The sequence below is a fragment of the Artemia sp. Qi Xiang Cuo genome, chromosome 6, assembly GCF_049724085.1.
Source record: "Artemia sp. Qi Xiang Cuo chromosome 6, ASM4972408v1, whole genome shotgun sequence".
In the NCBI taxonomy this organism is placed as follows: domain Eukaryota; kingdom Metazoa; phylum Arthropoda; class Branchiopoda; order Anostraca; family Artemiidae; genus Artemia; species Artemia sp. Qi Xiang Cuo.
Window position 1 is genome coordinate 17,964,432 of NC_142799.1, and position 21,699 is coordinate 17,986,130.

The following is a 21,699-nucleotide window of genomic DNA, read 5'->3' on the forward strand; positions in this document are numbered from 1 at the left end:
CTACTTGTGAAAATAACAGGCTGAAAGGAGAGGTTAGTAAGTTTTGTTAAGGGATAAATAATGGAAGGAAGTATGAACTTAATTACTTTAGTAGAAATATTATCAGGGCCAGACGAAGAATAATTTTTCAATCCCATAACAATTTTAGCAATTTCTTTCTCCGTCGCTGGTTCCAAAAACATTGACTTCATACAAGGTGGCACAAGATAATACCTGAAGCTGAATCCTGACGGAGAAGAACCAACAGCCGAAGCGGTCCTTTTACCAATATTCGCAAAATATGAAGTAAATGCATTTTGAATATTCAGTTCACCCTTGATGATTTTGCCATCAAGATCCAAAAAAGAAGGGGCTGATGGAGAACGAAAAGAGGGCCTAAGCACAGAATTTATAACCTGCCAAGTTTTTTGTATATCTTTACCACAATCTGAAAAATCAATTAAAATAATACTGGGACTTGGCCTTTCGACAAACAGAATTACAAATATTCCTATAAATTTTAAATCGCTGAAAGCAGATAGCTTTCATTGAAGGGCTAGCAGACTTAAAGGCCCTCCAGAGATTATTATTTCTCCTACAACTCCTAAGGAGACTAGGGGTCATCCAAGGATTTAGAGGAAAAGTATTCTTAGACTTACGATTAGAAGGAGAAACAGAACAAATATCAAGAACAGCATCTTTAATAGAGTCATAAAAAGTATCAAATAAATTACAAAAGTCAGAATCACTCTCAAAACCACCCCAAGAAATTTCTGCCAATCTTGACCTAAGAAGCATCAATTCCACTTCACCAAACCTAAAAGGCCTCTTACCAGACTCACAAGTCCTCTCAATAGTCAGTTTATCAAAACAGTATCTAGAGTAAACAGGGAAATGATCGGAAATGTCGCTCGCTAGAACACAATTTTGGATCAAGGTAGCCGTACAGAAAACATTGTCTGTCAGCGATGACGTACTCTCTGTTATGCGAGATGGAATACATACAGAAGGTAAAGTACCCGCGACAAGCATGGACGACAGAAAATCCAAATATGCAGAAGACTTTATATCTATCAAGTTTATATTAAAATCCCCCATAATAATCAATTCAGTCGACTGTTTTAGGATGGTATCCAGTAGATCATTAAGGGTGTGTAGAAACAGTGGAATAGAGCCACTATGAGATCGATAAATAATACCAACAATTAAGTCCTTACCTCCACATTTAATGTCTACGAAAAGTGACTCAAAGACACCTTCGGTATTTTTGGATAAATCCACTTTAAGAGAATATTGGAGATTATTAGAGATATACAAAGCAAGACCACCCTTGGCCATCTTTTGTTGATTCATTCGTTCCATTTTATAACCTTGAAAATTCAAAAGCATATTATTTTTAGAATCTAAAAAAGTCTCGCATAAGCCAACAACGTCAGGTAGCCCATCAAAAACAATCTGTTTTAGATGGTCTATTTAAGAACAAAGACCCTGAATATTTAACTGGAGCACTGAAAAATATCCGTCCCGCTTGACAGCCTTCCTCAGACTAGAAACATATTTACTTATTACTGTGTGGTTCACTGTGGTCAAATCACTGTTGACATGTCCGATAGAATTATTGATAATGCTTAAAACATCTAACGGGTTATTTTCAAGCTCAAAAAGTCGTCCTAAAACTGGGGGCGTTTCTAATTTTCCAGTAAAAAAAAGACAACAGATTTTAGATATGGAATTAAATCATAAAATATACATGCACAAAAAAAAACAAAAACATATATATATATATATATATATATATATATATATATATATATATATATATATATATATATATATATATATATATATATATATATATATATATATATATATATATATATATATATATATATATCTAAGCACAATCCGCGAATGATCGAATCTTTCGTATCATTGATTGACCAGATGGTTTAGCCAAAATTTGCCCGCGGTCAGTCCATACATTAAATTTACCAAAGCAATCTCTTGCCGCATTTAAAATTTCACGACGCTTTTTTGTTAGCGATTCTGATAAAAATATTCCACTCTTTGCTAGTTTAGTCTTTGCTTTGAAAACAGCTCGAGCTAATTCCACATTTTTGAAGCGTATTAGCACTGGAGACACTTTAGATTGATCGTTAGAGTCATTCAAACTAAATCGATAAACATTTACAATATTATTGACTTCAAAACCAGGGACCAGCATCTTGTCTTTAATGATAACAGATACTTCTTTCTTTAAATCATTTCCAGGCCTCTGCCTTACTCCATTCATCACTAAGCAATCCAACATCTTTTCTTGTTCAAAATCATCCACTTTCGATTCCAATGACAAAATCCTACTTTCCAAACTTTTAACCATTGCAAGTAGTCCTTTGAGTGATTTAAATCCTTTGAGGTCATGGAAATGACCGTATCCATGTCAAAATCCCAAACCCAGTTATCATCGTTATCATTTTTAATTTTGACAGTTTTTTATTCTCTCTGTCCAGGTTGATTTTCATTGACTCGCTGCTCTAAATTTTTATTTTCGACTACCTCACTTGTTCGGTGTCGTATGTCTTCTAACCGTGTGTCTTTGCTCTTCATTTTCATCTTTAACACGCTCAAGTGTCGTTTTCGCGTATCTTCTAAACGCCCGTGTCTTTGCTCTTCGTTTTCATTTTTGCCACGTTTTTGGATTTTTATTACTTCAGACAATTTAGTAATGGCCTTTGCTTTAGCTGACCGTATTGATGCTGTCGCAATTGATGGTCCTGGTTGTCGAATTTCCTATTTTATGACCTTCGATGATTCAGGTGTTAGTTATACGGAATCATTATGCATAGTAACTGCAACAACAAAATTTCGTGTTGGGGGCTTTAAATAGTAATTATAATTTAAAAATTACTTGTGCATTAGAAACCCAGCAATATTATTTATGCTGTGTCTTACATCATATAAGAAAATACTTATGTGATGTCATAAGAAATGCTTGTATAATGTATTCTCAGACTTCTGACCTATCTAGATCGTTTTTTTTTTATACAAGAATATACCAAGATACTATTTTTCCCGAAAAAATATGGAGCCGTTTTTGAGAATATACATACATATACAATTATTGCTGACATATAAAGATAGTATATCCAAAAATTAGGGACAATTGGGAATCCAGTTTTAATGAAAAAGACCTTCAAATGCAGTTATGAAATGTTCGGTAATAGTAGGTCCCAAATAGAAAAAATAAATATGGGCGAAAAATCAGCAAAAAATACTTCCAAAAACATATGTACACAAGACTGTTGTCTCCTGTTGTCTTCTGTTGTAGAAGAAGGAAGACACTTGTTCAACCTGCTGGTGTACTTCAAGGCTTACAACTGTTCTTTGGATTATGATTGGAAATTTGGGTAGCCTTGGTGTGGCAGCAGCTTGCATGGCCATCCCATGGAAAGTACCTTTTCTGTCGATAGTGCAAATGTCGTGGTCGACATTGTTGCCAATGAACTGGGTGAAAGTTTTAGAAGTCATCCTTGGAAATTCTGTACCATGAGTTACTGCAGCAGAACTTTCGAATTGAAGGACTTCGGAGTAAGAAGTAGAAAAACCTAGCCTATTCATCTGGTCGATGAGAAAACGTGAACCAGATTCCGGTTATAGCTGGACTCCAAGGTGTACTTGTAAAGGAGTGAGCAAAGATCGGGGACGGCAAGCCTGCATTATTGCTTGACCAATTGGACCTACCAGTAGGTAGTGAATCTCCAGCAAACAGGAAAAGAGAAGCACCAGGGAATAGGATATTAAGCCTTCGTAAAAACGGTGTTAGAGGGTTTTAAAACCTAGTTGATAGACCTTTGTCTTCCCTCCATATTCTGTAGAGCCGTCTGACTATTCTTTTCCCTTTAAAGGATATCTTGATTTCCCCCTCTTTTTCCCTTGTAACTGGGAAACGGGGGAAAAGGCTAATGACAGAGCAATCTAAGTAACATATTCATTCTTCTCGCACTGGGAAACCCTAGAAAACAACTGCTGTACAGGATCTATGTTTCCCCCTCTTTCCCCCCTGTAAGTGGGGAAACGGGGAAACGACTTCTTACATAGCATTAAAAAAAACTCATATTCGATCTTCTTGGACCCAAGAGCATCAAGAATGCCATTCTCAGCATCAAAAACTACCGGTTGTAGATTTTCGAGTTTTCCCCAGGATTATCCCCTTCCCCTCCCCCCGTTTTTCGACCTGTTCCGCCATGGATATTTTTGGGGGCTTTTGGTATGTTGTACAGAATTTTTCTCTCTACAAAATTGTGTAAAAATCATTTATATTGCAATTTTGTCCCAGATCGTCGATTTTTCCGTAGATTTACTGGACTAAAAGGCCGTTTAATTAGAATATATAGCTCTTTTGAAAGTACTGAAAAAACTTTAGCGTAAAGAGCGAGGTATTGACAAGGAAGCGAAGTTTTTCTTTTAAATAATTTTTGTTCGTTTTTGATTGCAAAAAGTTTCAAGTTTTTCAAAATACCTTATTTCAAAATCAAACTTTTTGTTCAAAATCAACTGTTCTTCAAAGTATCAAAGTAACTGTATCAAAGCAAAAAAAAATTGGGTGTTTGTCCACTTCGGAGTTTTTATCAGCTGATGTTAGAACTATTTTAAACAAAATGGCCATCTCAAAATTTTATCGGATGGGTTAGGGGAAAAAACGGCGTGGGGGGCTAATTGCCCTTCAATTTCTTTTGACTCTTTAATTGTGAACTAGAACTTTCTATTTTCAATCAAATGAGCCCTCTATGAAGTTTATACGAGTATCTCTTCTATAAGAACCATATATGCACCCAGGGCATAACTTACAACGCCTATCCCCGGGCCCTGGGGGGTTTTATCGAGCCCAGAGTTTTAATATCTGATGTTTGAAACTTTTTTTTTTAGCAAAATGGCCACCTCAAAATTTTTATCGGATGGCTTTGGGGAAGAAAAAGGCGTTGAGGGGGGGGGGGGTTAGTTGCCCTCCGATCTAGTTTTAATATGAGAAAATGAACTAGAACCGTGATAGTTTATTCGAGCATCCCTTTCATAAGAACCATATAACGCCCCAGGACATAACTTACAACGCCTGTCCCCCGGGCTTTGGGGGGTTGTGTCGACACCGGAGTGTTTGTTATCTGACCTTTGAACTATTTTTCAAAAAATGGCCATTGTAAGCCCATTTCCAATCAAATGAGCCCTCTATGAAGTTTATACGAGCATCCCTTTCATAAGAACCATGCATGCCTTTAGGGCATAACTTACAACGCCTTCCTCCGGCCCCTGGGGGTTGTATTGACACCGGAGTTTTTCTTATCTGACCTTTGAAGTATTTTTAACAAAATGTTTATATCAAAATTTTCATCAGAAGGGTTTGGAAAAAGAAGGCGTGGGGGGGGGGGCTTCTAGTTGCCTTCGGATCTCTTTTTACTCTTAAAAGGTGAACACGAACTTTCAATTTCCAATCAAATGAGCCCTCTCTGAAGTTTATACAAGCATCCCTTTCATAAGAACCATATATCCCTCAGAGCATAGTTTACACCTTCTACCCTCGGGCCCTGGGGGGTTTGTCGCCACCCGAGTTTTTGTTATTTGACTTTTGAACAATTTTTAACGAAATGGCTATCTCAAAATTTTTTATCGGATACATTTGGAGAAAAAGGGGCGTTGGGGGTTGAGGGCTAGTTGCCATCCTATCTCTTTTGACTCTCAAAAACTGAACCAGAACTTTCAGTTTCCAATCAAATGAGCCCTCTTTGAAGTTTTTAAGACCATCCGCTCCATAAGAGCTATATATTCCCCCAGGGCATAACTTACAACGCCTGCCCTCAGGCCCGGGGGGCTGTGTCGACCCGGAGTTTTTATTACATGGTCTTTGAACTATTTAAAAAAAATGGCTATCAAAGTTCTTATCGGATGGGTTTGAGGGAAAAAAGGGCGTGGAGGTGGGGTGGTTTTAGGTGCCCTCTGATCTCTTTTGACTCTTGTGAAATAGAACTTTCAATTTCCAATCAAATGAGCCCTCTTTGAAGTTTTCAGGAGCCTCCTTTCCATAAGAACCATATATGCCCTCAGGGCATAACTTACAACGCCTGCCCCAGGGCCCGGGGGGGTTGTGTCAGCACCGGAGTTTTTTTATGATCTTTGAACTATTTTTAACAAAATGGCTATCTCAAAATTTTTATTGGATGCATTTGGGAAAAACGGGTGTGGGGGGGGGGTTACCCTCCGATATCTTTTGACTCTTAAAAAGGGAACTAGAACTTTCAATTACCGGTCAAATAAGCCCTATCTGAAGTTTATACGAAGATTCCTTCCATAAGAACTATTTATGCCCCTAGGGTACAGCTTACAACGCCTGCCCCCGGGCCCTTGGGGGTTGTGTCGACACCGGGGTTTTTGTTGTGTGATCATTGAACTATTTTTTAACAAAATGGCTATTTCAAAATTTTATCGGCTTAATTTTGGGAAAAAGGGCGGGGGGGGGGGGGCTGGTTACCATCCGATTTCTTTTGACGCTTAAAACGTGAACTATAACTTTCAATTTACAATCAAATGAACCTTCTCTGAAGTTTATACGAGCATTCCTTCCATAAGAACCATATATGGACCCTGGGCATAATTTATAACCCTTGCCCTGAAGACTGTGGGGGGAGTGTCCTGCTCAAAGATATCATTTCCAGAACCTTCAACTACGTTGAAGAAAATGGTTATCTCAAAATTTTGATTGGATGTGTTTGGGGAAATCGTGGGCATAGAAGGGGTGTTAGTTGTCTTCCAATCACTTTCGACTATTAAAAAGGCACTAACCATTTAAATTTCCAATCGAATGAGCCTTTTTTTGAAGTTTCTACGTCAACGCTTCCTATAAAAACCTTATATGCCCCTAGGGCATAACTTACAACCATTGTCCTGAGGGTTGTGGGGGGGGGGTCCTCAAAATATAATTTCTATCTGGAAATCAACTACGTTGAACAAAATTCCATCTCAAAATTTTGAATTGGATGTGTTTAGGGAAATGGTGGGCCTTGGAAGGGGTGTTAGTTGCCTTCCAATCACTTTTGACCCTTAAAAAGGGCACTAGAACTATCGATTTCCAATCGAATGAGCCCCCTTTGAAGTTTATACGACGACCCCTTCCATATGAAATGCCTCTGAGGGAAAAAAATAATAATAATAATAAAACATTGGAGCCGTATGGCCTTTGCTATAGGCAACGCTAGAGCGTTGCCTCTGATAAATGACAAACGAAGGTCTCATTTCAGAGCATTTCAGAACGTTATAAATGTTCCCAACTGTGCTGAAAACTCTTTCGCTTGAGGCAGAAGAGGGCGGACAGCAGAGATACTCCCGATCAAGTTGCGCGAGTTAAAACGACTGCTGTTATTCCGCTACCACTGTAACGGACAGCCTTTTTTCAGTCAGTGAAAGCCTCACTCATGCACCTTTCCAGTTGCTTATCAACTTTATCTGCTTACTCTTCTTCCTCACTTGTTGAAGCTGCAACCATGTTATCAAACAGGCAGTCAATCAAACTTGCTGTGTCTACTCTCCTTCGTTTGAATACAGGGGTACAGCTAGGGTATTAAGTTAGGAGTAGAGATTTAATCAATGTGTCGACAAAATTGTCCAGTATGCTGACAAATGTAGACATATAAGCTAAATTTCAAACGTAAATAAGTAAATTTTTCAAGGTGTTGGCACGTGGTGCTGGCATTTTTGAACTCCGTCCACCCTAGCTGCGCCCCTGACTGGATATCATGGTTTTAATCGATTGATTCTTGGATCTTTCACAAACGCGAGTGAAAGTTCATTCAACAGAAATGCATGGTTTATTGTATTCATTTTAGTTGTTTTGGCAGAAGTTTTACGTTCTTGAACTCACCATACATTTCAAACATTACTGCTTCACTTGTGTAATGACAAGTATTGAAAACAAATATACTTTGACTTTATTTGACTCACCTCTGCTGCTCTCTTCACCATGATCAGACTTCGCTAGTGGCTCCGCCCACTAAGACTGGACAAAGAAAAATTACCTGAGGAAATCTGGCGCCAGGACCCTTAGCTCGGCCGGCCGATATATCGGCGGGGCCCTACTTGTACTAGTTTCCGCTTAAATAATTTAAAGATTTAATTTTCGAATTTTAGATAAATCAAGATCCCATTAAATTTTAGCCTCCTTAGTACTTCAAGTTTTCACTTCCACTTCTTTTCAAACTTCTTGGTTCTTTCCGCTCTCTGCATAAGGAAGAAAAAATCGTCACTATTTTTGGACACGTTGATTTCTCTTGCCACTGTTTGCGTGGGAGACATAGTTTCTTCCTTATTGTGTTTTGGTGCAATACTATTGCTTTTGTAGATTTGTTTTTCTCATGATCAGAACTCTGTTGCTCGGAAGTGATAAGAGATACAAATTTTAGATTTTCTCCTTTATGAAGGCTGTGAGATTGATTTCCTTTAGTTTTCGAAATTTACAACAATTTTTCTGAAAAAAAAAACCCATTTAGTACTTAAATAAGTAATTAAAATAAGACGAATTTATCTAAGCAAAACAAAAAAAAATTCAAATTAAAGTCCAATCCCAAGAGTATGGGTAACTTACAGTAGTGGAAACTGGTGTTACTATTGACAAAAAACACCAACACCATCTAAGATTGGGCGTCTCCTTTTTCAGTATAATAATAAGGCAAAATTAGTTTATAGGTCTAATGAGCTCAGGTCCTGTAAAAAAAAAAAAAAAAAATTACGAAGCTTGAAAAAATGTCAATCATGTTTTTATATATATATATATATATATATATATATATATATATATATATATATATATATATATATATATATATATATATATATATATATATATATATATATATATATATATATATATATATATATATATATATATATATATATATATATATATATATATATACTAAAACTGTTTCCACTCTTATAAGTTGCCCATACTCTTTGGTGTAAACGAACAGAAGGTACTTGTATACCAGATAGGCTGTTGTCCCTTTCCAGTCCTGTTCTTTACGATAAAGTTCGACCCTTTTTTCTCAATTCTTCAAGAACCAATGCTTTGACACAATAGGCGTATGCTGAAAAAGTTTATTTTATAATCAAATTGCTTTGACAGTGGACGTCTACCTATTTTTATTCGCCCTACTTTCTTGACCTTGCCTCTAGTGGCGTCTACTAACGAAAATATAAAGAGGAGGCAAGGTATTTTTCAAATTCTAGGGAAAAGGGAAATTTCGATTTTTTCAATGAAGATACAAAAGAGACTTTTTATATAAAAATACCAAACTAGATTTTTTTTTCAAATTCTTGGAGGAGGGAGTCTAGTCTCTCCCACTATTGACGACGCTGCTTGCCTTCCCAACGGTCTATCAAGGAGGCACACTTGTGCCTCTATAAAGAGGCGACCCACCACAATGTTAAGCGATTTCAGGTCCTAGAGGTCGCAGAGAGACGGCGGTAATCGCATTTTGTAGCCCAAGCTCAAACTAAGAAACTTGCAAAATTTCATCCTCCTCCGACTTTATCTTCATGGGGTAAACTGGGCCGGAAGTTTGGACCCTCCCACCACAGCCCCCCTGTAACGTTGTCCGATTGGGCTGAAATTTAGAGTTTAAGCTTTCCTAGGGCCCGGGAGCTTATCCTCGAAATTTCAGCTCAATCCGATCACTCCTTCCCTGTTTTCAAAAAACCAAATATAGCCACTTAAAATTCATTTCTTTTTTTTTTCTTAGCCACGCCTACAGGCCACAGTTGGCACCGGAACCGGTTGAATGAGGACTCATTCGAAGCAGAATTCGACATGTTAGTGCCTTTTGATATTTTCATAACGAAAAAATTATCCCCCGAATATACATTTACGAAAAACCTTAGTTTTTTTCAAATAATACAGATAAACAGGTTAGACATGCTTTTTTATGAAAATATCTGCGCGTAAATTTTCATAACAAAGCTTGTCTAACCTGTTTATTTGTATTATTTGAAAAAAACTACGTTTTATAAAGAGTTAAAGAGGCTGAGTTACAAGGTCAACCCTTAAAACGTACAGGGATTAGGAGGCACAGTTGGGGGGGCTGTTAAAGAGGCTGAGTCACAAGTTCGAACCTTAAAACGTACAGGGATTAGGAGGCACCCTGTACGACGTGATTTGAGTATTCAGGAATTAAAAGCCTTAACACAAGAATGTTCAAGAGCGGGGGGTTTGGGGGCGGCAGCCCCCCAACTTCAACTCCTGACACGATCAGCTAACAGTTAGTCAAGCAATAATAAGTAATAAACTGTACAAAAACGTGCAGAAATTATTTGAAAAAAACTACGTTTTCTAAAGAGTTAAAGAGGCTGAGTTACAAGGTCGAACCTTAAAACGTACAGGGATTAGGAGGCACAGTTGGGGAGCTGCCGCCCCCAAACCCCCGCTTTCGCAGCCTTTAAATAAAAAAAAGTTTTTTAAACTGAAAGTAAGGAGCGACATTAAATCTTAAAACGAACAGAAATTATTCCGTATATGAAAGAGGCTGTGCCCTCCTCAACGCCTCGCTCTTTACGCTAAAGTTTTTATTGTTTAAAAAAAGAGTTGTGAGAAAGTCAAACTTTAGCGTAAAGAGCGAGGCGTTGAGGAGGGCACAGCCTCTTTCATATACGGAATAATTTCTGTTCGTTTTAAGATTTAATGTCGCTCCTTACTTTCAGTTTAAAAAACTTTTTTTTATTTAAAGGCTGCGAAAGCGGGGGTTTGGGGGCGGCAGCCCCCAACTGTGCCTCCTAATCCCTGTACGTTTTAAGGTTCGACCTTGTAACTCAGCCTCTTTAACTCTTTAGAAAACGTAGTTTTTTTTCAAATAATAGTAGTATATATTTATGTGTATGGAATCTTAATCGATTGAGGTGGAATTTAATTAGACTGTAAGAATTTTCGATTCGAATCTTCTGAAAAGCGAATGCTAAATAATACATTTGTAAAAACCAATTAGCTATATTTGTTCCATCTGTACATTCTTGTAGTAAAATCAACTTTCTAACCTCATTGTAAAGAGGGAAAGGGGGAGCTTGCTGAGGGGGCAGCAACCCCTCTGATACATAAGATAATTAATGTCTTGTAAATTCTAACGATCTTTTCTCTTTCCTTGGAAGTATGATTCCTGTGTGTGATTTCTTTTTTTCAATAGCAGGTACTGCAGACTTTTGTTACAATGTTATTCACCACTTTGATACCTGAGGCTAAAAATTGACCTCCTGAGACCCTGGGAACTAATTAGAAAAAAATAGATCCAATCTTTATGGAGGGAGGACGTAAATTTTAGTTACTCGGAATATTTCAGAAGGCATCGTTAGATGTCAACCCAACCTAGTGGGGAGTAAGAAGTTGGTTTATAAATGTACCTCTTGGATCGCTGGTCCCAGTCCAGCCTTTATGGAAAGCAGATAAACGGTACCCTTAAATTCTTGCCTTCGCGACAACTACATGAGGGTGCTGGATCCCCCTAGACTTGGCAAACAGTAAGAGCTAGTCCCCTGTTTTTGCCCTTTGAACGCTTCTGTTACAATATGACCTTTGCAGGGGTGTGCTGAGTAGGTCCTTAAATGGTTGTTATTGGGACATCGACCAGAAGAGATTTCTGAGTTTCAGTGCTACCAGTAGCTTGTGTAGAGTAAGACCTTATGTCCTAGTTATTTCTTGTGGGGATCAGAACTCGGTATGAACTCCGAGGGATAAGGAAATGGGATCCTTAAATTCCAGTCTTTAGGCCATTTACCAGTAAGGGATATTAGACTCCAACCTCAGAAGTAAGAGCTACTGTATTTCTTCGGCATTTTTTAGATCCAACGTGATCCCATATCTATGGCTAACGGGCGAGCAGTATTTGGATGCAATCTAACTTCTAAGGAATGAGAAGGGATCCCGAGTTCTTGTTATCTGGACATTTGGTAGATATCCACCACCCATTACCTTTTGCACTTGGTACATGCCATCGTAAATAATCTTGAGAAGTTAAATGTTTGGCTAAACTTTGTCTTAGTTGATATCCAAAAAACTTTTGACTTGGTTGACTACAGCACCCTAATTCGTTCGCTACTGGTTAACTTTGTGCTTGATCCTCTCTTAGTAAATATTGTTATAATCTTTCTTCTAAATAGATCTCAAGTTTTAAAATACAAAAATACTTTCTCTAACCCCCTCCCTATTTACTGTGGAATTTCTCAAGGAACCTTTTTGGAACCACTCTTATTTCGAGTTATGATTAACAATATTGGTAAGGAATTCCCCCATAGGTGGAAGTACGTGGATGACTTGTCGATCCTTGACGTATGTCACAGGAATATTAAAAGTAACCCCTCGAAATCCTAACCCGTATTTCGGATGAAGCTAAGAATCTAAATATGAAAGTAAATTTTGGTAAATAAAATATAATGACGATAAATTTCTAGAAATCCACTCCCGTTTTCCTAGACCCTATCCCACCCGAAATGCCAGTGAAACACGTTAAACTCCTTGATGTCACAAATTCAAATAATCTTAATTTGGACATGCATGTTTCAAATACTGTTAAACAAGCAAATGTTTCACTTTTCAAATTATAAATAAATTTAATTGCCCTAAGATGCATTCCCTCGATGTTTATTGGTCATTTGTCAGGCCGCTATTGGAATATGCATGTCTGGTCTGGCATTCGCAACTTTAAAGTGAAGTTAGCGATAAAATTGAGTCGGTCCCAAACCGTTTGCTCAGGATCATCTACAAAGAGAGGAAAATCTCTTACTCCTTAAATCCACACCCATTACCACGTTAAAGGAAAAGAGGGAACAAATTTGTTTGCGTTTTGCAAAATCTGCAATTTCTAATCCCCATACTGAGGAGATCCTCCCCGATTTTTTACGACCCCATTAGACCCCGACTCCCCCGCTAAGCCTCATTGGCAATCCCAGCGTATTCTCCGATCCATGCCGTTGCTGAGAGGTTCCGGAAAAATTTCATCCCGTTTATTCTGAAGCGCCTTAATAATTCCTGTTCTATCCTACACCTATTTTAACTCATCCGTCTCGTTTTGTTTTTTTGTTGTTATTGGGTCTTTTGTATTTAAAACCTTTTTTTTTTATCTTTGTACACGCTTAGAGTTACAATTTTTGAGTCGTAGGTAGCCTTTAGTAAATTTTTATTTAATAAAGTAAAAAACTATTATAATGTATCTAATTAATTATTAAAGTAATAGGAACAAAAAAAAGTTAAAAAACAAATAAACTTATTATTTTATATGGTTAGATTTTTCTTTGGTATAGCAAACCTTTTTTTTTTATCTTTGGTACCTTTTAATACAACCTAATTGGATAAACAGATTATCTTCTCTTGTTTTTTTTTTTTTTTTTTTGTTTTTTTAATAGAAGTTTTGTACGAAACTTTGTGAGGCGAGGAAGCTGAGACTATTCCAAAATTGATTTGTGATTTTAGTTTTAAAATTTTATATCATTAATGAGATTTTTTGAGTAAGTTGTTTTCTTTTTATTGGTTTTATATTGTATTTCGCTGATGAGCGCTGTTGCATGTATAATCAAAATATCCGCTTAGGTTTTATTCACTGTGTTATTCACTGTCTTCACAAATTTCCTCATCGACTTCTGTTGTTTTGTCTGGTAGATGGGATTGGTTTATCGCAACCAAACTTGGTTTAAAGTAGTAAGGGTCCTAGTCATATTATATTGCTAGCGCAGGATTGATCGTGTAACGCTGTCTCTATGTCAGACCTGTGACTATTCAGCCGATACTCGGATATGCTAAAAACAGACATTTAGTGGATAAAGAGATTCATATAAAGCTGTTTTCACTGTATCCATTTTCATGTTGCACTTTGAACAAATGAATTATTTCTGAAATTTTCTAATGCCACAGCCAACGTGAAGCACAGCTTGCTAGTATTTCTCCGTGAGACATTATCAAACGCGTTGCTCGGTAATTACTCATTTCCTCATTTGATTCTTTGCTATGGGGGGAGGGGCGGCACCATAGGTATTATTTATATTTATTTGATATATTTCAATAAAATAAAAGTTTAAAATAGGGATAAAATCCTTTTTAATAGACAGTGTATAGAAATTCACAAAAATAGCAGATATTTCGGTCACATGTACAGTGACCGTAATCAGTAGTAAAACTCTGATGACGGTTTTTACTACTGATGACGGTCACTGTATATGTGACCGAAATATCTGGTATTCTTGTGAATTTCTATACACTGTCTATTAAAAAGGATTTTATCCCTATTTTGAACTTTTATTGTATCGTCGTGGAAAGGCAGTGTGGTCTCCGAAATTATCTACGCAATATATTTCAGACATCCATGAAATGAAAACTAGTCGACACAGATTTATCTGGAAAATAAAACTTTTAAATCTCGAAATTAAAAAGCTGAGTTACGTCGTTTCTTTTTTTCATAGACCTAAAAATGTAAGTTTTTAGGAGAAAGTAGAATAATATATTATTAGGAAAAAAAACATAAGGAGTTTGCCTAAATTTAGGAATTTATTAGAGAGCGAAACAACCCGTATAAGATCGAAAATTTGGGCATTTGATCCCGCAGTGATTAGTGTAGTTAAGTTCAGTGCAGAAGCTAAGATTGAAGAACACGATGTTTGTGTTAAATTTGCCGAAAGTTGTTCATGTTTAACACACAGTTTTGGGGAGTATTGCTCCTCAGTTGGATGCCATCACATTCGTGATGACCCTGCAGTATAGATATAGGAGATCTGTTTCTTCTTCTTTTTGTTATGAAGTAAACTCCATAATTAATTGTGATTTTACATTATTTTTTTTTGTCAGAAGGTTAATCAATTAATGAAATTAAGTGTCACTCAAAGAATAAAACAAAAATTTGTTTTAAAAAGTTGTTTGCACAATTTTTTTTTCCATACCCGGGAACTTCGTATCGAAGGATTTGTCGTAGAAACTTCGAAAAGGGATTATTCGATTGTAAATTGGAGTGGCTAGCGCCCTTTTTAATAGTCGAAAGTGATTGGAGGGAAACTAGCCCCCCCCCCACGCCTATGATTCCACCAAACACATCCAATCAAAATTTTGAGATAAACCATTTTGTTCATCGTAGTTGATTTCCAGATACAAAATATATTTTTGAGGAGGTCAATCCCTCACAACCCTCGGGGCAAGGATTCTAAGTTATGCCCTGAGGGCATATAAGATCAATGTTGACACAATGTACAGTTTATTATTTTTTTTTTCTTTAACGCAGGGCACTTCATACAGAAGGGTTCGTCATAGATACTTCAAAACAGGCTCATTCGATTGGAAATTCAAACGGATAGTGCCCTTTTTAATAGTAGAAAGTGATTGGAGGGCAACTAGCCCCCCCCCCGCCCCCGCCCATCGTTCCCCCAAATACATCCAATCAAAATTTTGAGATAGCCATTTTGTTCAGCGTAGTTCATTTCAAGATAGAAAATGTGTTTTTGAGGAGGACACTCCCCCACAACCCTCAGGGCAAGGGTTTTAAGTTATGCCCTGGAGACATATAAGGATTTTATAGAAGGCGTTGTCGTAGAAACTTCAAAACAGGCTCGTTTGATTGGAAATTCAAAGGGGTAGTGCCCTTTTTAATAGTCGAAAGTGATTGAAGGGTAACTAGCCCCCCCCCCACGCCCATCATTCCCCCATACACATCCAATCAAAATTTTTAGATAGGCATTTCGGCAGCGTAGCTTATTTCCAGATAGAAAATTTTTTTTTGAGGAGGACACTCCCCCATAACCCTCCGGACAAGGGTTTTAAGTTATGCTCTGGGGGCATATAAGGTTTTTATAGAAGGCGTTGTCGTAGAAACTTCAAAACAGGCTCATTCGATTGGAAATTCGAAGGGCTAGTGCCCTTTTTAATAGTCGAAAGTGATTGGAGGGCAACTAGCCCCCCCCCCCTCACGGCCATCATTCCCCTAAACACATCCAATCAAAGTTTTGAGATAGCCATTTTGTTCAGCGTAGTTGATTTCCAGATAGAAAATATGTTTTTGAGGAGGACACTCCCCAACAACTCTCAGGGTAAGGGTTTTAAGTTATGTCCTGGGGTATATAAAGTTTTTATAGAAGGCGTTGTCATAGAAACTTCAAAAGGGGCTCATTTGATTGGAAATTTAAAGGGCTAGTGGCCTTTTTAATAGTCGAAAGTGATTGGAGGGCACCTAGCCCCCCCCCACGTCCCTCATTCTCCCAAAGACATAAAATCAGAATTTTGAGATAGTCATTTTGTTCAGCGTAGGCTAGTTGATTTCCAGATTGAAAATATGTTTTTGAGAAGGACACTCCCCACAACCCTCAGGGCAAGGGTTTTAAGTTATGCCCTGGCGGCATATAAGGTTTTTATAGAAGGTGTTGTCGTAGAAACTTCAAAAAAGGCTAATTTGATTGGAAATTCAAAGGGCTAGTGCCCTTTTTAATAGTCGAAAGTGATTGGAAGGCTACTAGCCCCCCCCCACGCCGCGCCGTCCCCCCCACACCTCCCATAACAATTTTGAGATAGCTATTTTGTTCAGCGTAGTTGATTTACAGATAGAAAATATGTTTTTGAGGAGGATACTCCGCCACAGCCCTCAGGGAAAGGGTTTTAAGTTATGCCCTGGGGACATATCAGGTTTTATAGTAGGCGTTGTCGTAGAAACTTCAGAAAAGGGCTCATTCGATTTGAAATTCAAAGGGCTAGTGCCCTTTTTAATAGTCGAAAGTGATTAGTAATATTTGTTGTTGTTGTTGTTGTTTAGACCAGGGCTCTTCGTATCGAAGGAGTTGTCGTGGGAACTTCAAAGGGGGCTCGTTTGATTTAAAATAGAAAGGGTTGATGACCTTTTTAATAGTCGAAACGGGTTTGAGAGAAACTAATCCCCCTTCCACTCCCACCCTTCCATTGGCCCATTATGTTTAAAAACTAAATGTTGCCTTAAGATTAAATCAATGCACTGTGATAATGCTAATTCCCAATAAGGCATCTCAGCAGTATCCCAAGGACGACTGAGGGTATTATGTTCAAACTTTCGAGGCTACTTCTGCTCTTAATATTTCAATAAATCAAAACAGTGCAAGTGTATTAAAGCTATTAAAGAAAGTAAACATATTTTTTTGCAATTGGTACCAAGTTTTCCATTTCAGGTCAACTAGAGGAGGTATGAAACTAAATTAAACAGTACTGTTTGTGTCCATATTTTTAAAAGGGTGTATGTTGTTAAAAATTGCTGAAAATTTTTCTCCAGCATACAAATAGCAGGCCAAACTATAAAGTCTTAAAAAACAAAAAGATTTAAAGTATTATTTTCTTTTTCCCTGAAAAGACTATGTCAATATAAAACCAACAGAAATTAATGAAAAAACTTTTTCCACAAAATAAGTTTTTCAAAGAAAATTAAAGAACTCCATTAAACAAAAAATCATCAAAAATAAAATAAAATAATCTACCAAGCGTGGAACTACCACAAATCAGCATCAATAAATAAATGAACCCCAAAACGAACAGAAATTACAATAGATAACCGAGTCAAACTCAAAACGAGCAGGAATTAACATAAGTTGGGCGCAAAACCCCTATGCTTTCCCAAGGCCAGAACAAAATTTGCACTTTACTGAAAAAATACAAATGAATGTGCATTGTCAGTTTAATATATATATACTGATATTTAGTAATCAAAATGTTAAAATTATTTGATTTATTAAAGTTATAAATGTAAAAACATTTATATTTTTTTCAGTAAAGTGCAAATTTTGTCCTGGCCTTAGGAAGGCATAGTGGTTTTGCGCCCAAATTATGTTAATTTCTGCTCGTTTTGAGTTTGACTCGGTTATTTATTGTAATTTCTGTTCGTTTTGGGGTTCATTTATTTATCGATGCTAATTTGTGGTAGTTTCGAGCTTGGTAGATTCTTTGATTTTATTTTTGCTCATTTTTTCTTTAATGGAGCTCTTTACTTTTCTTTGAAAAACTTATTTTATGGAAAAATTTTTTTTAATTAATGACAAGTATAAAGCCTGAAAATAAGATGCCGAACGAGACTTTTTTCCGTTTGCGTTAATGCGCGAAAATCTTAGCAGGGGAAAAATGTATTTTAGGCGGGGGAGGGGGGGGGCAAATTGATAATTTTTCAATAAAAATACTAATAAAAAGATATTTTTCCATAAAGATATCCCCAAAACCAATATTTTTCTTTGAAAATACCCGCCAAAGGAATTTTTCGAAATCTAGGGGACACATTCAACCTTCCTCCCCCTCCACGATTGACGCCACTGCTTTTTTACTGAAAAGGTTCAATATCATTCAAAACATGCTGTGGTGTGTCCTCCACGCAGTATTTTTAGGTGAAACACAGCGTTTTTAGCTTAGCTCTACTGCATAAGCTACAAAACCCACAACCCGCAAAAAGGTAAGACCGATGACCGCACCAGTCATTTTTCATTTATGTTTTTCATTTCGTTTGGTTTATTTCTCAGATATTTGACTAAAATTCTTACTTAAATTTAAGCCCAAAATTTACAGATGAAATAGATTGCTCAGAGCTATGTTGAGCTCAGTAATATTTGGTTTAATTAAAATATACTATTACTACTAACAACTCACCGCAGCTCCAAGCCGCCTGAGGCCATAACAGCTATGAACGCTTCTCCTGCACTCCAACCTGTTCAAAGCCTCCCTCTTCACACTCTCCCAGGTAGTTTCCATTTCCCTAAATCTTAACGACATCTTAGATTTCAGAGAAATATACTTGCGCTCATAAAAAGAAAATGCTAAAATACATGCTAAGTTAGAACTTGAATGAAAATTCATAATTACAACTTGCTATATTTTGTTATGAAAGCAAAATTTTTATAAAAACTTTATTATTTTTGGTTTATTTCTGTGGATTTTTTAACATACAAGATAAGTTAAAGGTCAGCGTCAATTTCTATTAAAAGTCGAGTACTAAATTTAAGTTTTATGTCCTACCTTTCTGAAAGTTTCCCACAAAGCATGCCCAACTTTAGTTGTGTTTTCAGGCAGCGGGTTTGAAGCGTGTTTTGAGCGGGTTGGACAAAAATTGTTTTTAGGTTCTATGTGTTCAACTCAGCAAAACTTTAAAACTATTTCATCTTACGTGTTCCAAGCGTTTTCAACGGTTATAGGTGTTTACCCCCCCTCCCCGGAAAATACCCCCATGGAAAATAAGGCTTTCCATATTTGAAATTTCTTTTTTTTATTTCCGTAAGGGGAAGAAATTTTGGTACTTGTGTATTATGCGCCACTTACTCAAGTTTACGCCGTGTAAAATTCGAGAACTCACCAGCTTTTTCGTTAGTTTCTTTGTTACTCTAGGAATAAATTTGGGCTATAGATGTGCAGATTGGGGGGGGGGGATAAATTATAACGGGTCTGCATGAAAAATGTGTTTGGTATAATTATTCTGCATATTAGATAGATAGATAGAGGAGTGGATTTCAAATCCAAATATACGGCCATGAACATAGTAAAATAACATAAATGAAAGGCACAAATAACATAAATTTTTATCAGCGATCATCATAAAATACTTAAATGAAAGACTACATTAATCTAATAATAGTACTTAATACTTGGAAAAACAGTCATGAAAAAATCAAAAACAAAACACTTAACACTTGGAAAAACCACTTAAATGAAACATTACAATCACTCTATACAGATTTTTTTTTTTTTTTTTTTTTTTTTTTTTTTTTTTATATATATATATAGCAAACACAATTTCCAGATATCTCGCTATTCTTCTCTAATTTTTTAGTGGCCATACCTTGAAACTATTGTTTTCTGACTTCAAATTGTCCAAATACATTCCCTCCCCCCCCCTTATATGTGAATATATAGCCCAAATTATATATTTCCCATATATTCTGATCACTTGTCTTTGTCTTGTCTCACGCTAGGCTGAAAAAACTAACGAAGAAACCGTTTTCTTCTTGAGTTTCACACAGCGTAAACTTGAGTGTGTTGCCCATAAAACACAAGCACCAAACCTCCTTCCCCCTACGGAAATAGAAAAATTAATACTCAAATAAAATTTCTCAATTTTGGAAAGCCTTCTATTCGACGGGGGGGGGGGGGTTATTTACCTGGGGAGTAAAGTATTTTTACAGTTTTAAATTCAGAATTTAATTCTTTCTAGGTATATATCCACTAAAAAATTACAAAAGAATAGTGAAGTATCTGGAAATCTTGTTAACTAAAAAAAAAATTCAGTATAAAGTAAATGTAATGCTTCATTTGAGTGTTTTTCCAAGTCTTAAGGGTTTTTTTTTGCAATGGCCGTTTTTTCAAGTACTAAATAGCCTACTATTATTAGGTTAATGTAGTGTTTCATTTAAGTGTTTTATGATGATCGATGATCAAAGTTTATTTTATTTGTGCATACATAATAAATAAATGAAGCCATGAAAGATTTTTTTTTAAAGATTCTTCCTGTGGGCTTTAAGTAGATATTCTATTCATTTCAAGGGTATAGCTCATTCAAATAATCTGATCCGTCACAATTGTTTTATTGCCTATGGAATATATCATACTTTTGTATTCAACTTTCTAGTGTCTTCTTGAGGTCGAATCCTATTCAAATGCCAAAAACTCGCATAAAAGTAAAACAAGCCTCTATACTTGAATTGGTTAAAATATTTGGTCTTTTTTTTGCAAATGGTTGAAAATTCGGCTCAAGTCAAGAAGTTCAGATATGAATGGATCTCAGATAGGCCGTGGAGGGTTTTGATGTCCTTGGTACTTTAAGGTCTCAGAGAGTCTTATATAAACTACCAGAGAAGTTTCCAAGAGCACACATAAAGCGCAGTCTAGTGCAATTAATAAATTAAATCCTAACCTTGACAAATCATAGTTTATTTGATTATAGGTAAATATTTACTGTCAACATTAAAAAATGACATAAAGAAAACATTGTAAATTTTATAAAATCTGATACAGCAGCTAATATTATTGGTAATCCCCTCATCAGGTTGTAATTCGGTCCAGATTTATAAACTTCTTTGTTTCATTGATAATCGAACAGAAAGCAATTCAAGTATTTACACTACTAGGGAGGGTCCATAGGGGACCGTGTGGGCTGTTTCTTAGCAGTATTATTCTAAGTGTCGTATTTCATTTATTCTGGGAATGGGAAGTTACTGTATATTCGACTAATGAAAATAAATTGATTGGGTAGGCTACTTATGTATTATCCCAAACACCGTCGAGCAAGATATGAGAAAACTGGTTTCATAGCCACAAAGGCAAATGACGGTGACATAATGCATTGGACTTGTATAGTATGGGCTGTGTATTTGCACATTAGGGGTGGGGGTGTGTGTTGGTAAGTTAAGGAAAGGTTACCTTCCCCTCTCCCCCTTAATGTGCAAATTTATAGTCCAAATTATATTATTATATGAATTAAAGTATTATATTTTCATCATGTTTTGAAATATTTCAGAATGATTAACCTAACTTCACTTCTTGAGTGTGTTTGTTATAATAGATAAAGGTACTTTTCTGTTATAGTGACCCCACTCAAGAAATGAAGTTAGGTTAATCCTAATAAAAAAAAAACAACCAAAACATTATGAAAACATAATACTTTAGAAACAAATTTGGGCTATATATTTGCACGTTAGGGGGGGGGGGTAAAGTATAGCGGTCTGTATATAAAATGT

General features: G+C 36.5%; 1 protein-coding gene across 2 annotated transcripts in view; it reads left to right on the plus strand.

Moving 5' to 3' along the window:
* Positions 1 to 21,699, plus strand: part of LOC148950939 (uncharacterized) — a 145,959-nt gene that overhangs the window by 36,162 nt on the left and 88,098 nt on the right. Inside the window, exon 1 of one of the 2 annotated variants that reach the window (XM_089090520.1) lies at positions 13,584 to 13,696. The exons of the other annotated variant lie outside the window; for it this stretch is intronic. Coding sequence (XP_088946646.1) covers positions 13,658 to 13,696 — 39 coding nt within the window. The 5' untranslated portion in view covers positions 13,584 to 13,657. Of the gene's footprint in view, positions 1 to 13,583; positions 13,697 to 21,699 lie in introns of those variants that run through there. 2 annotated transcript variants of the gene reach the window in all.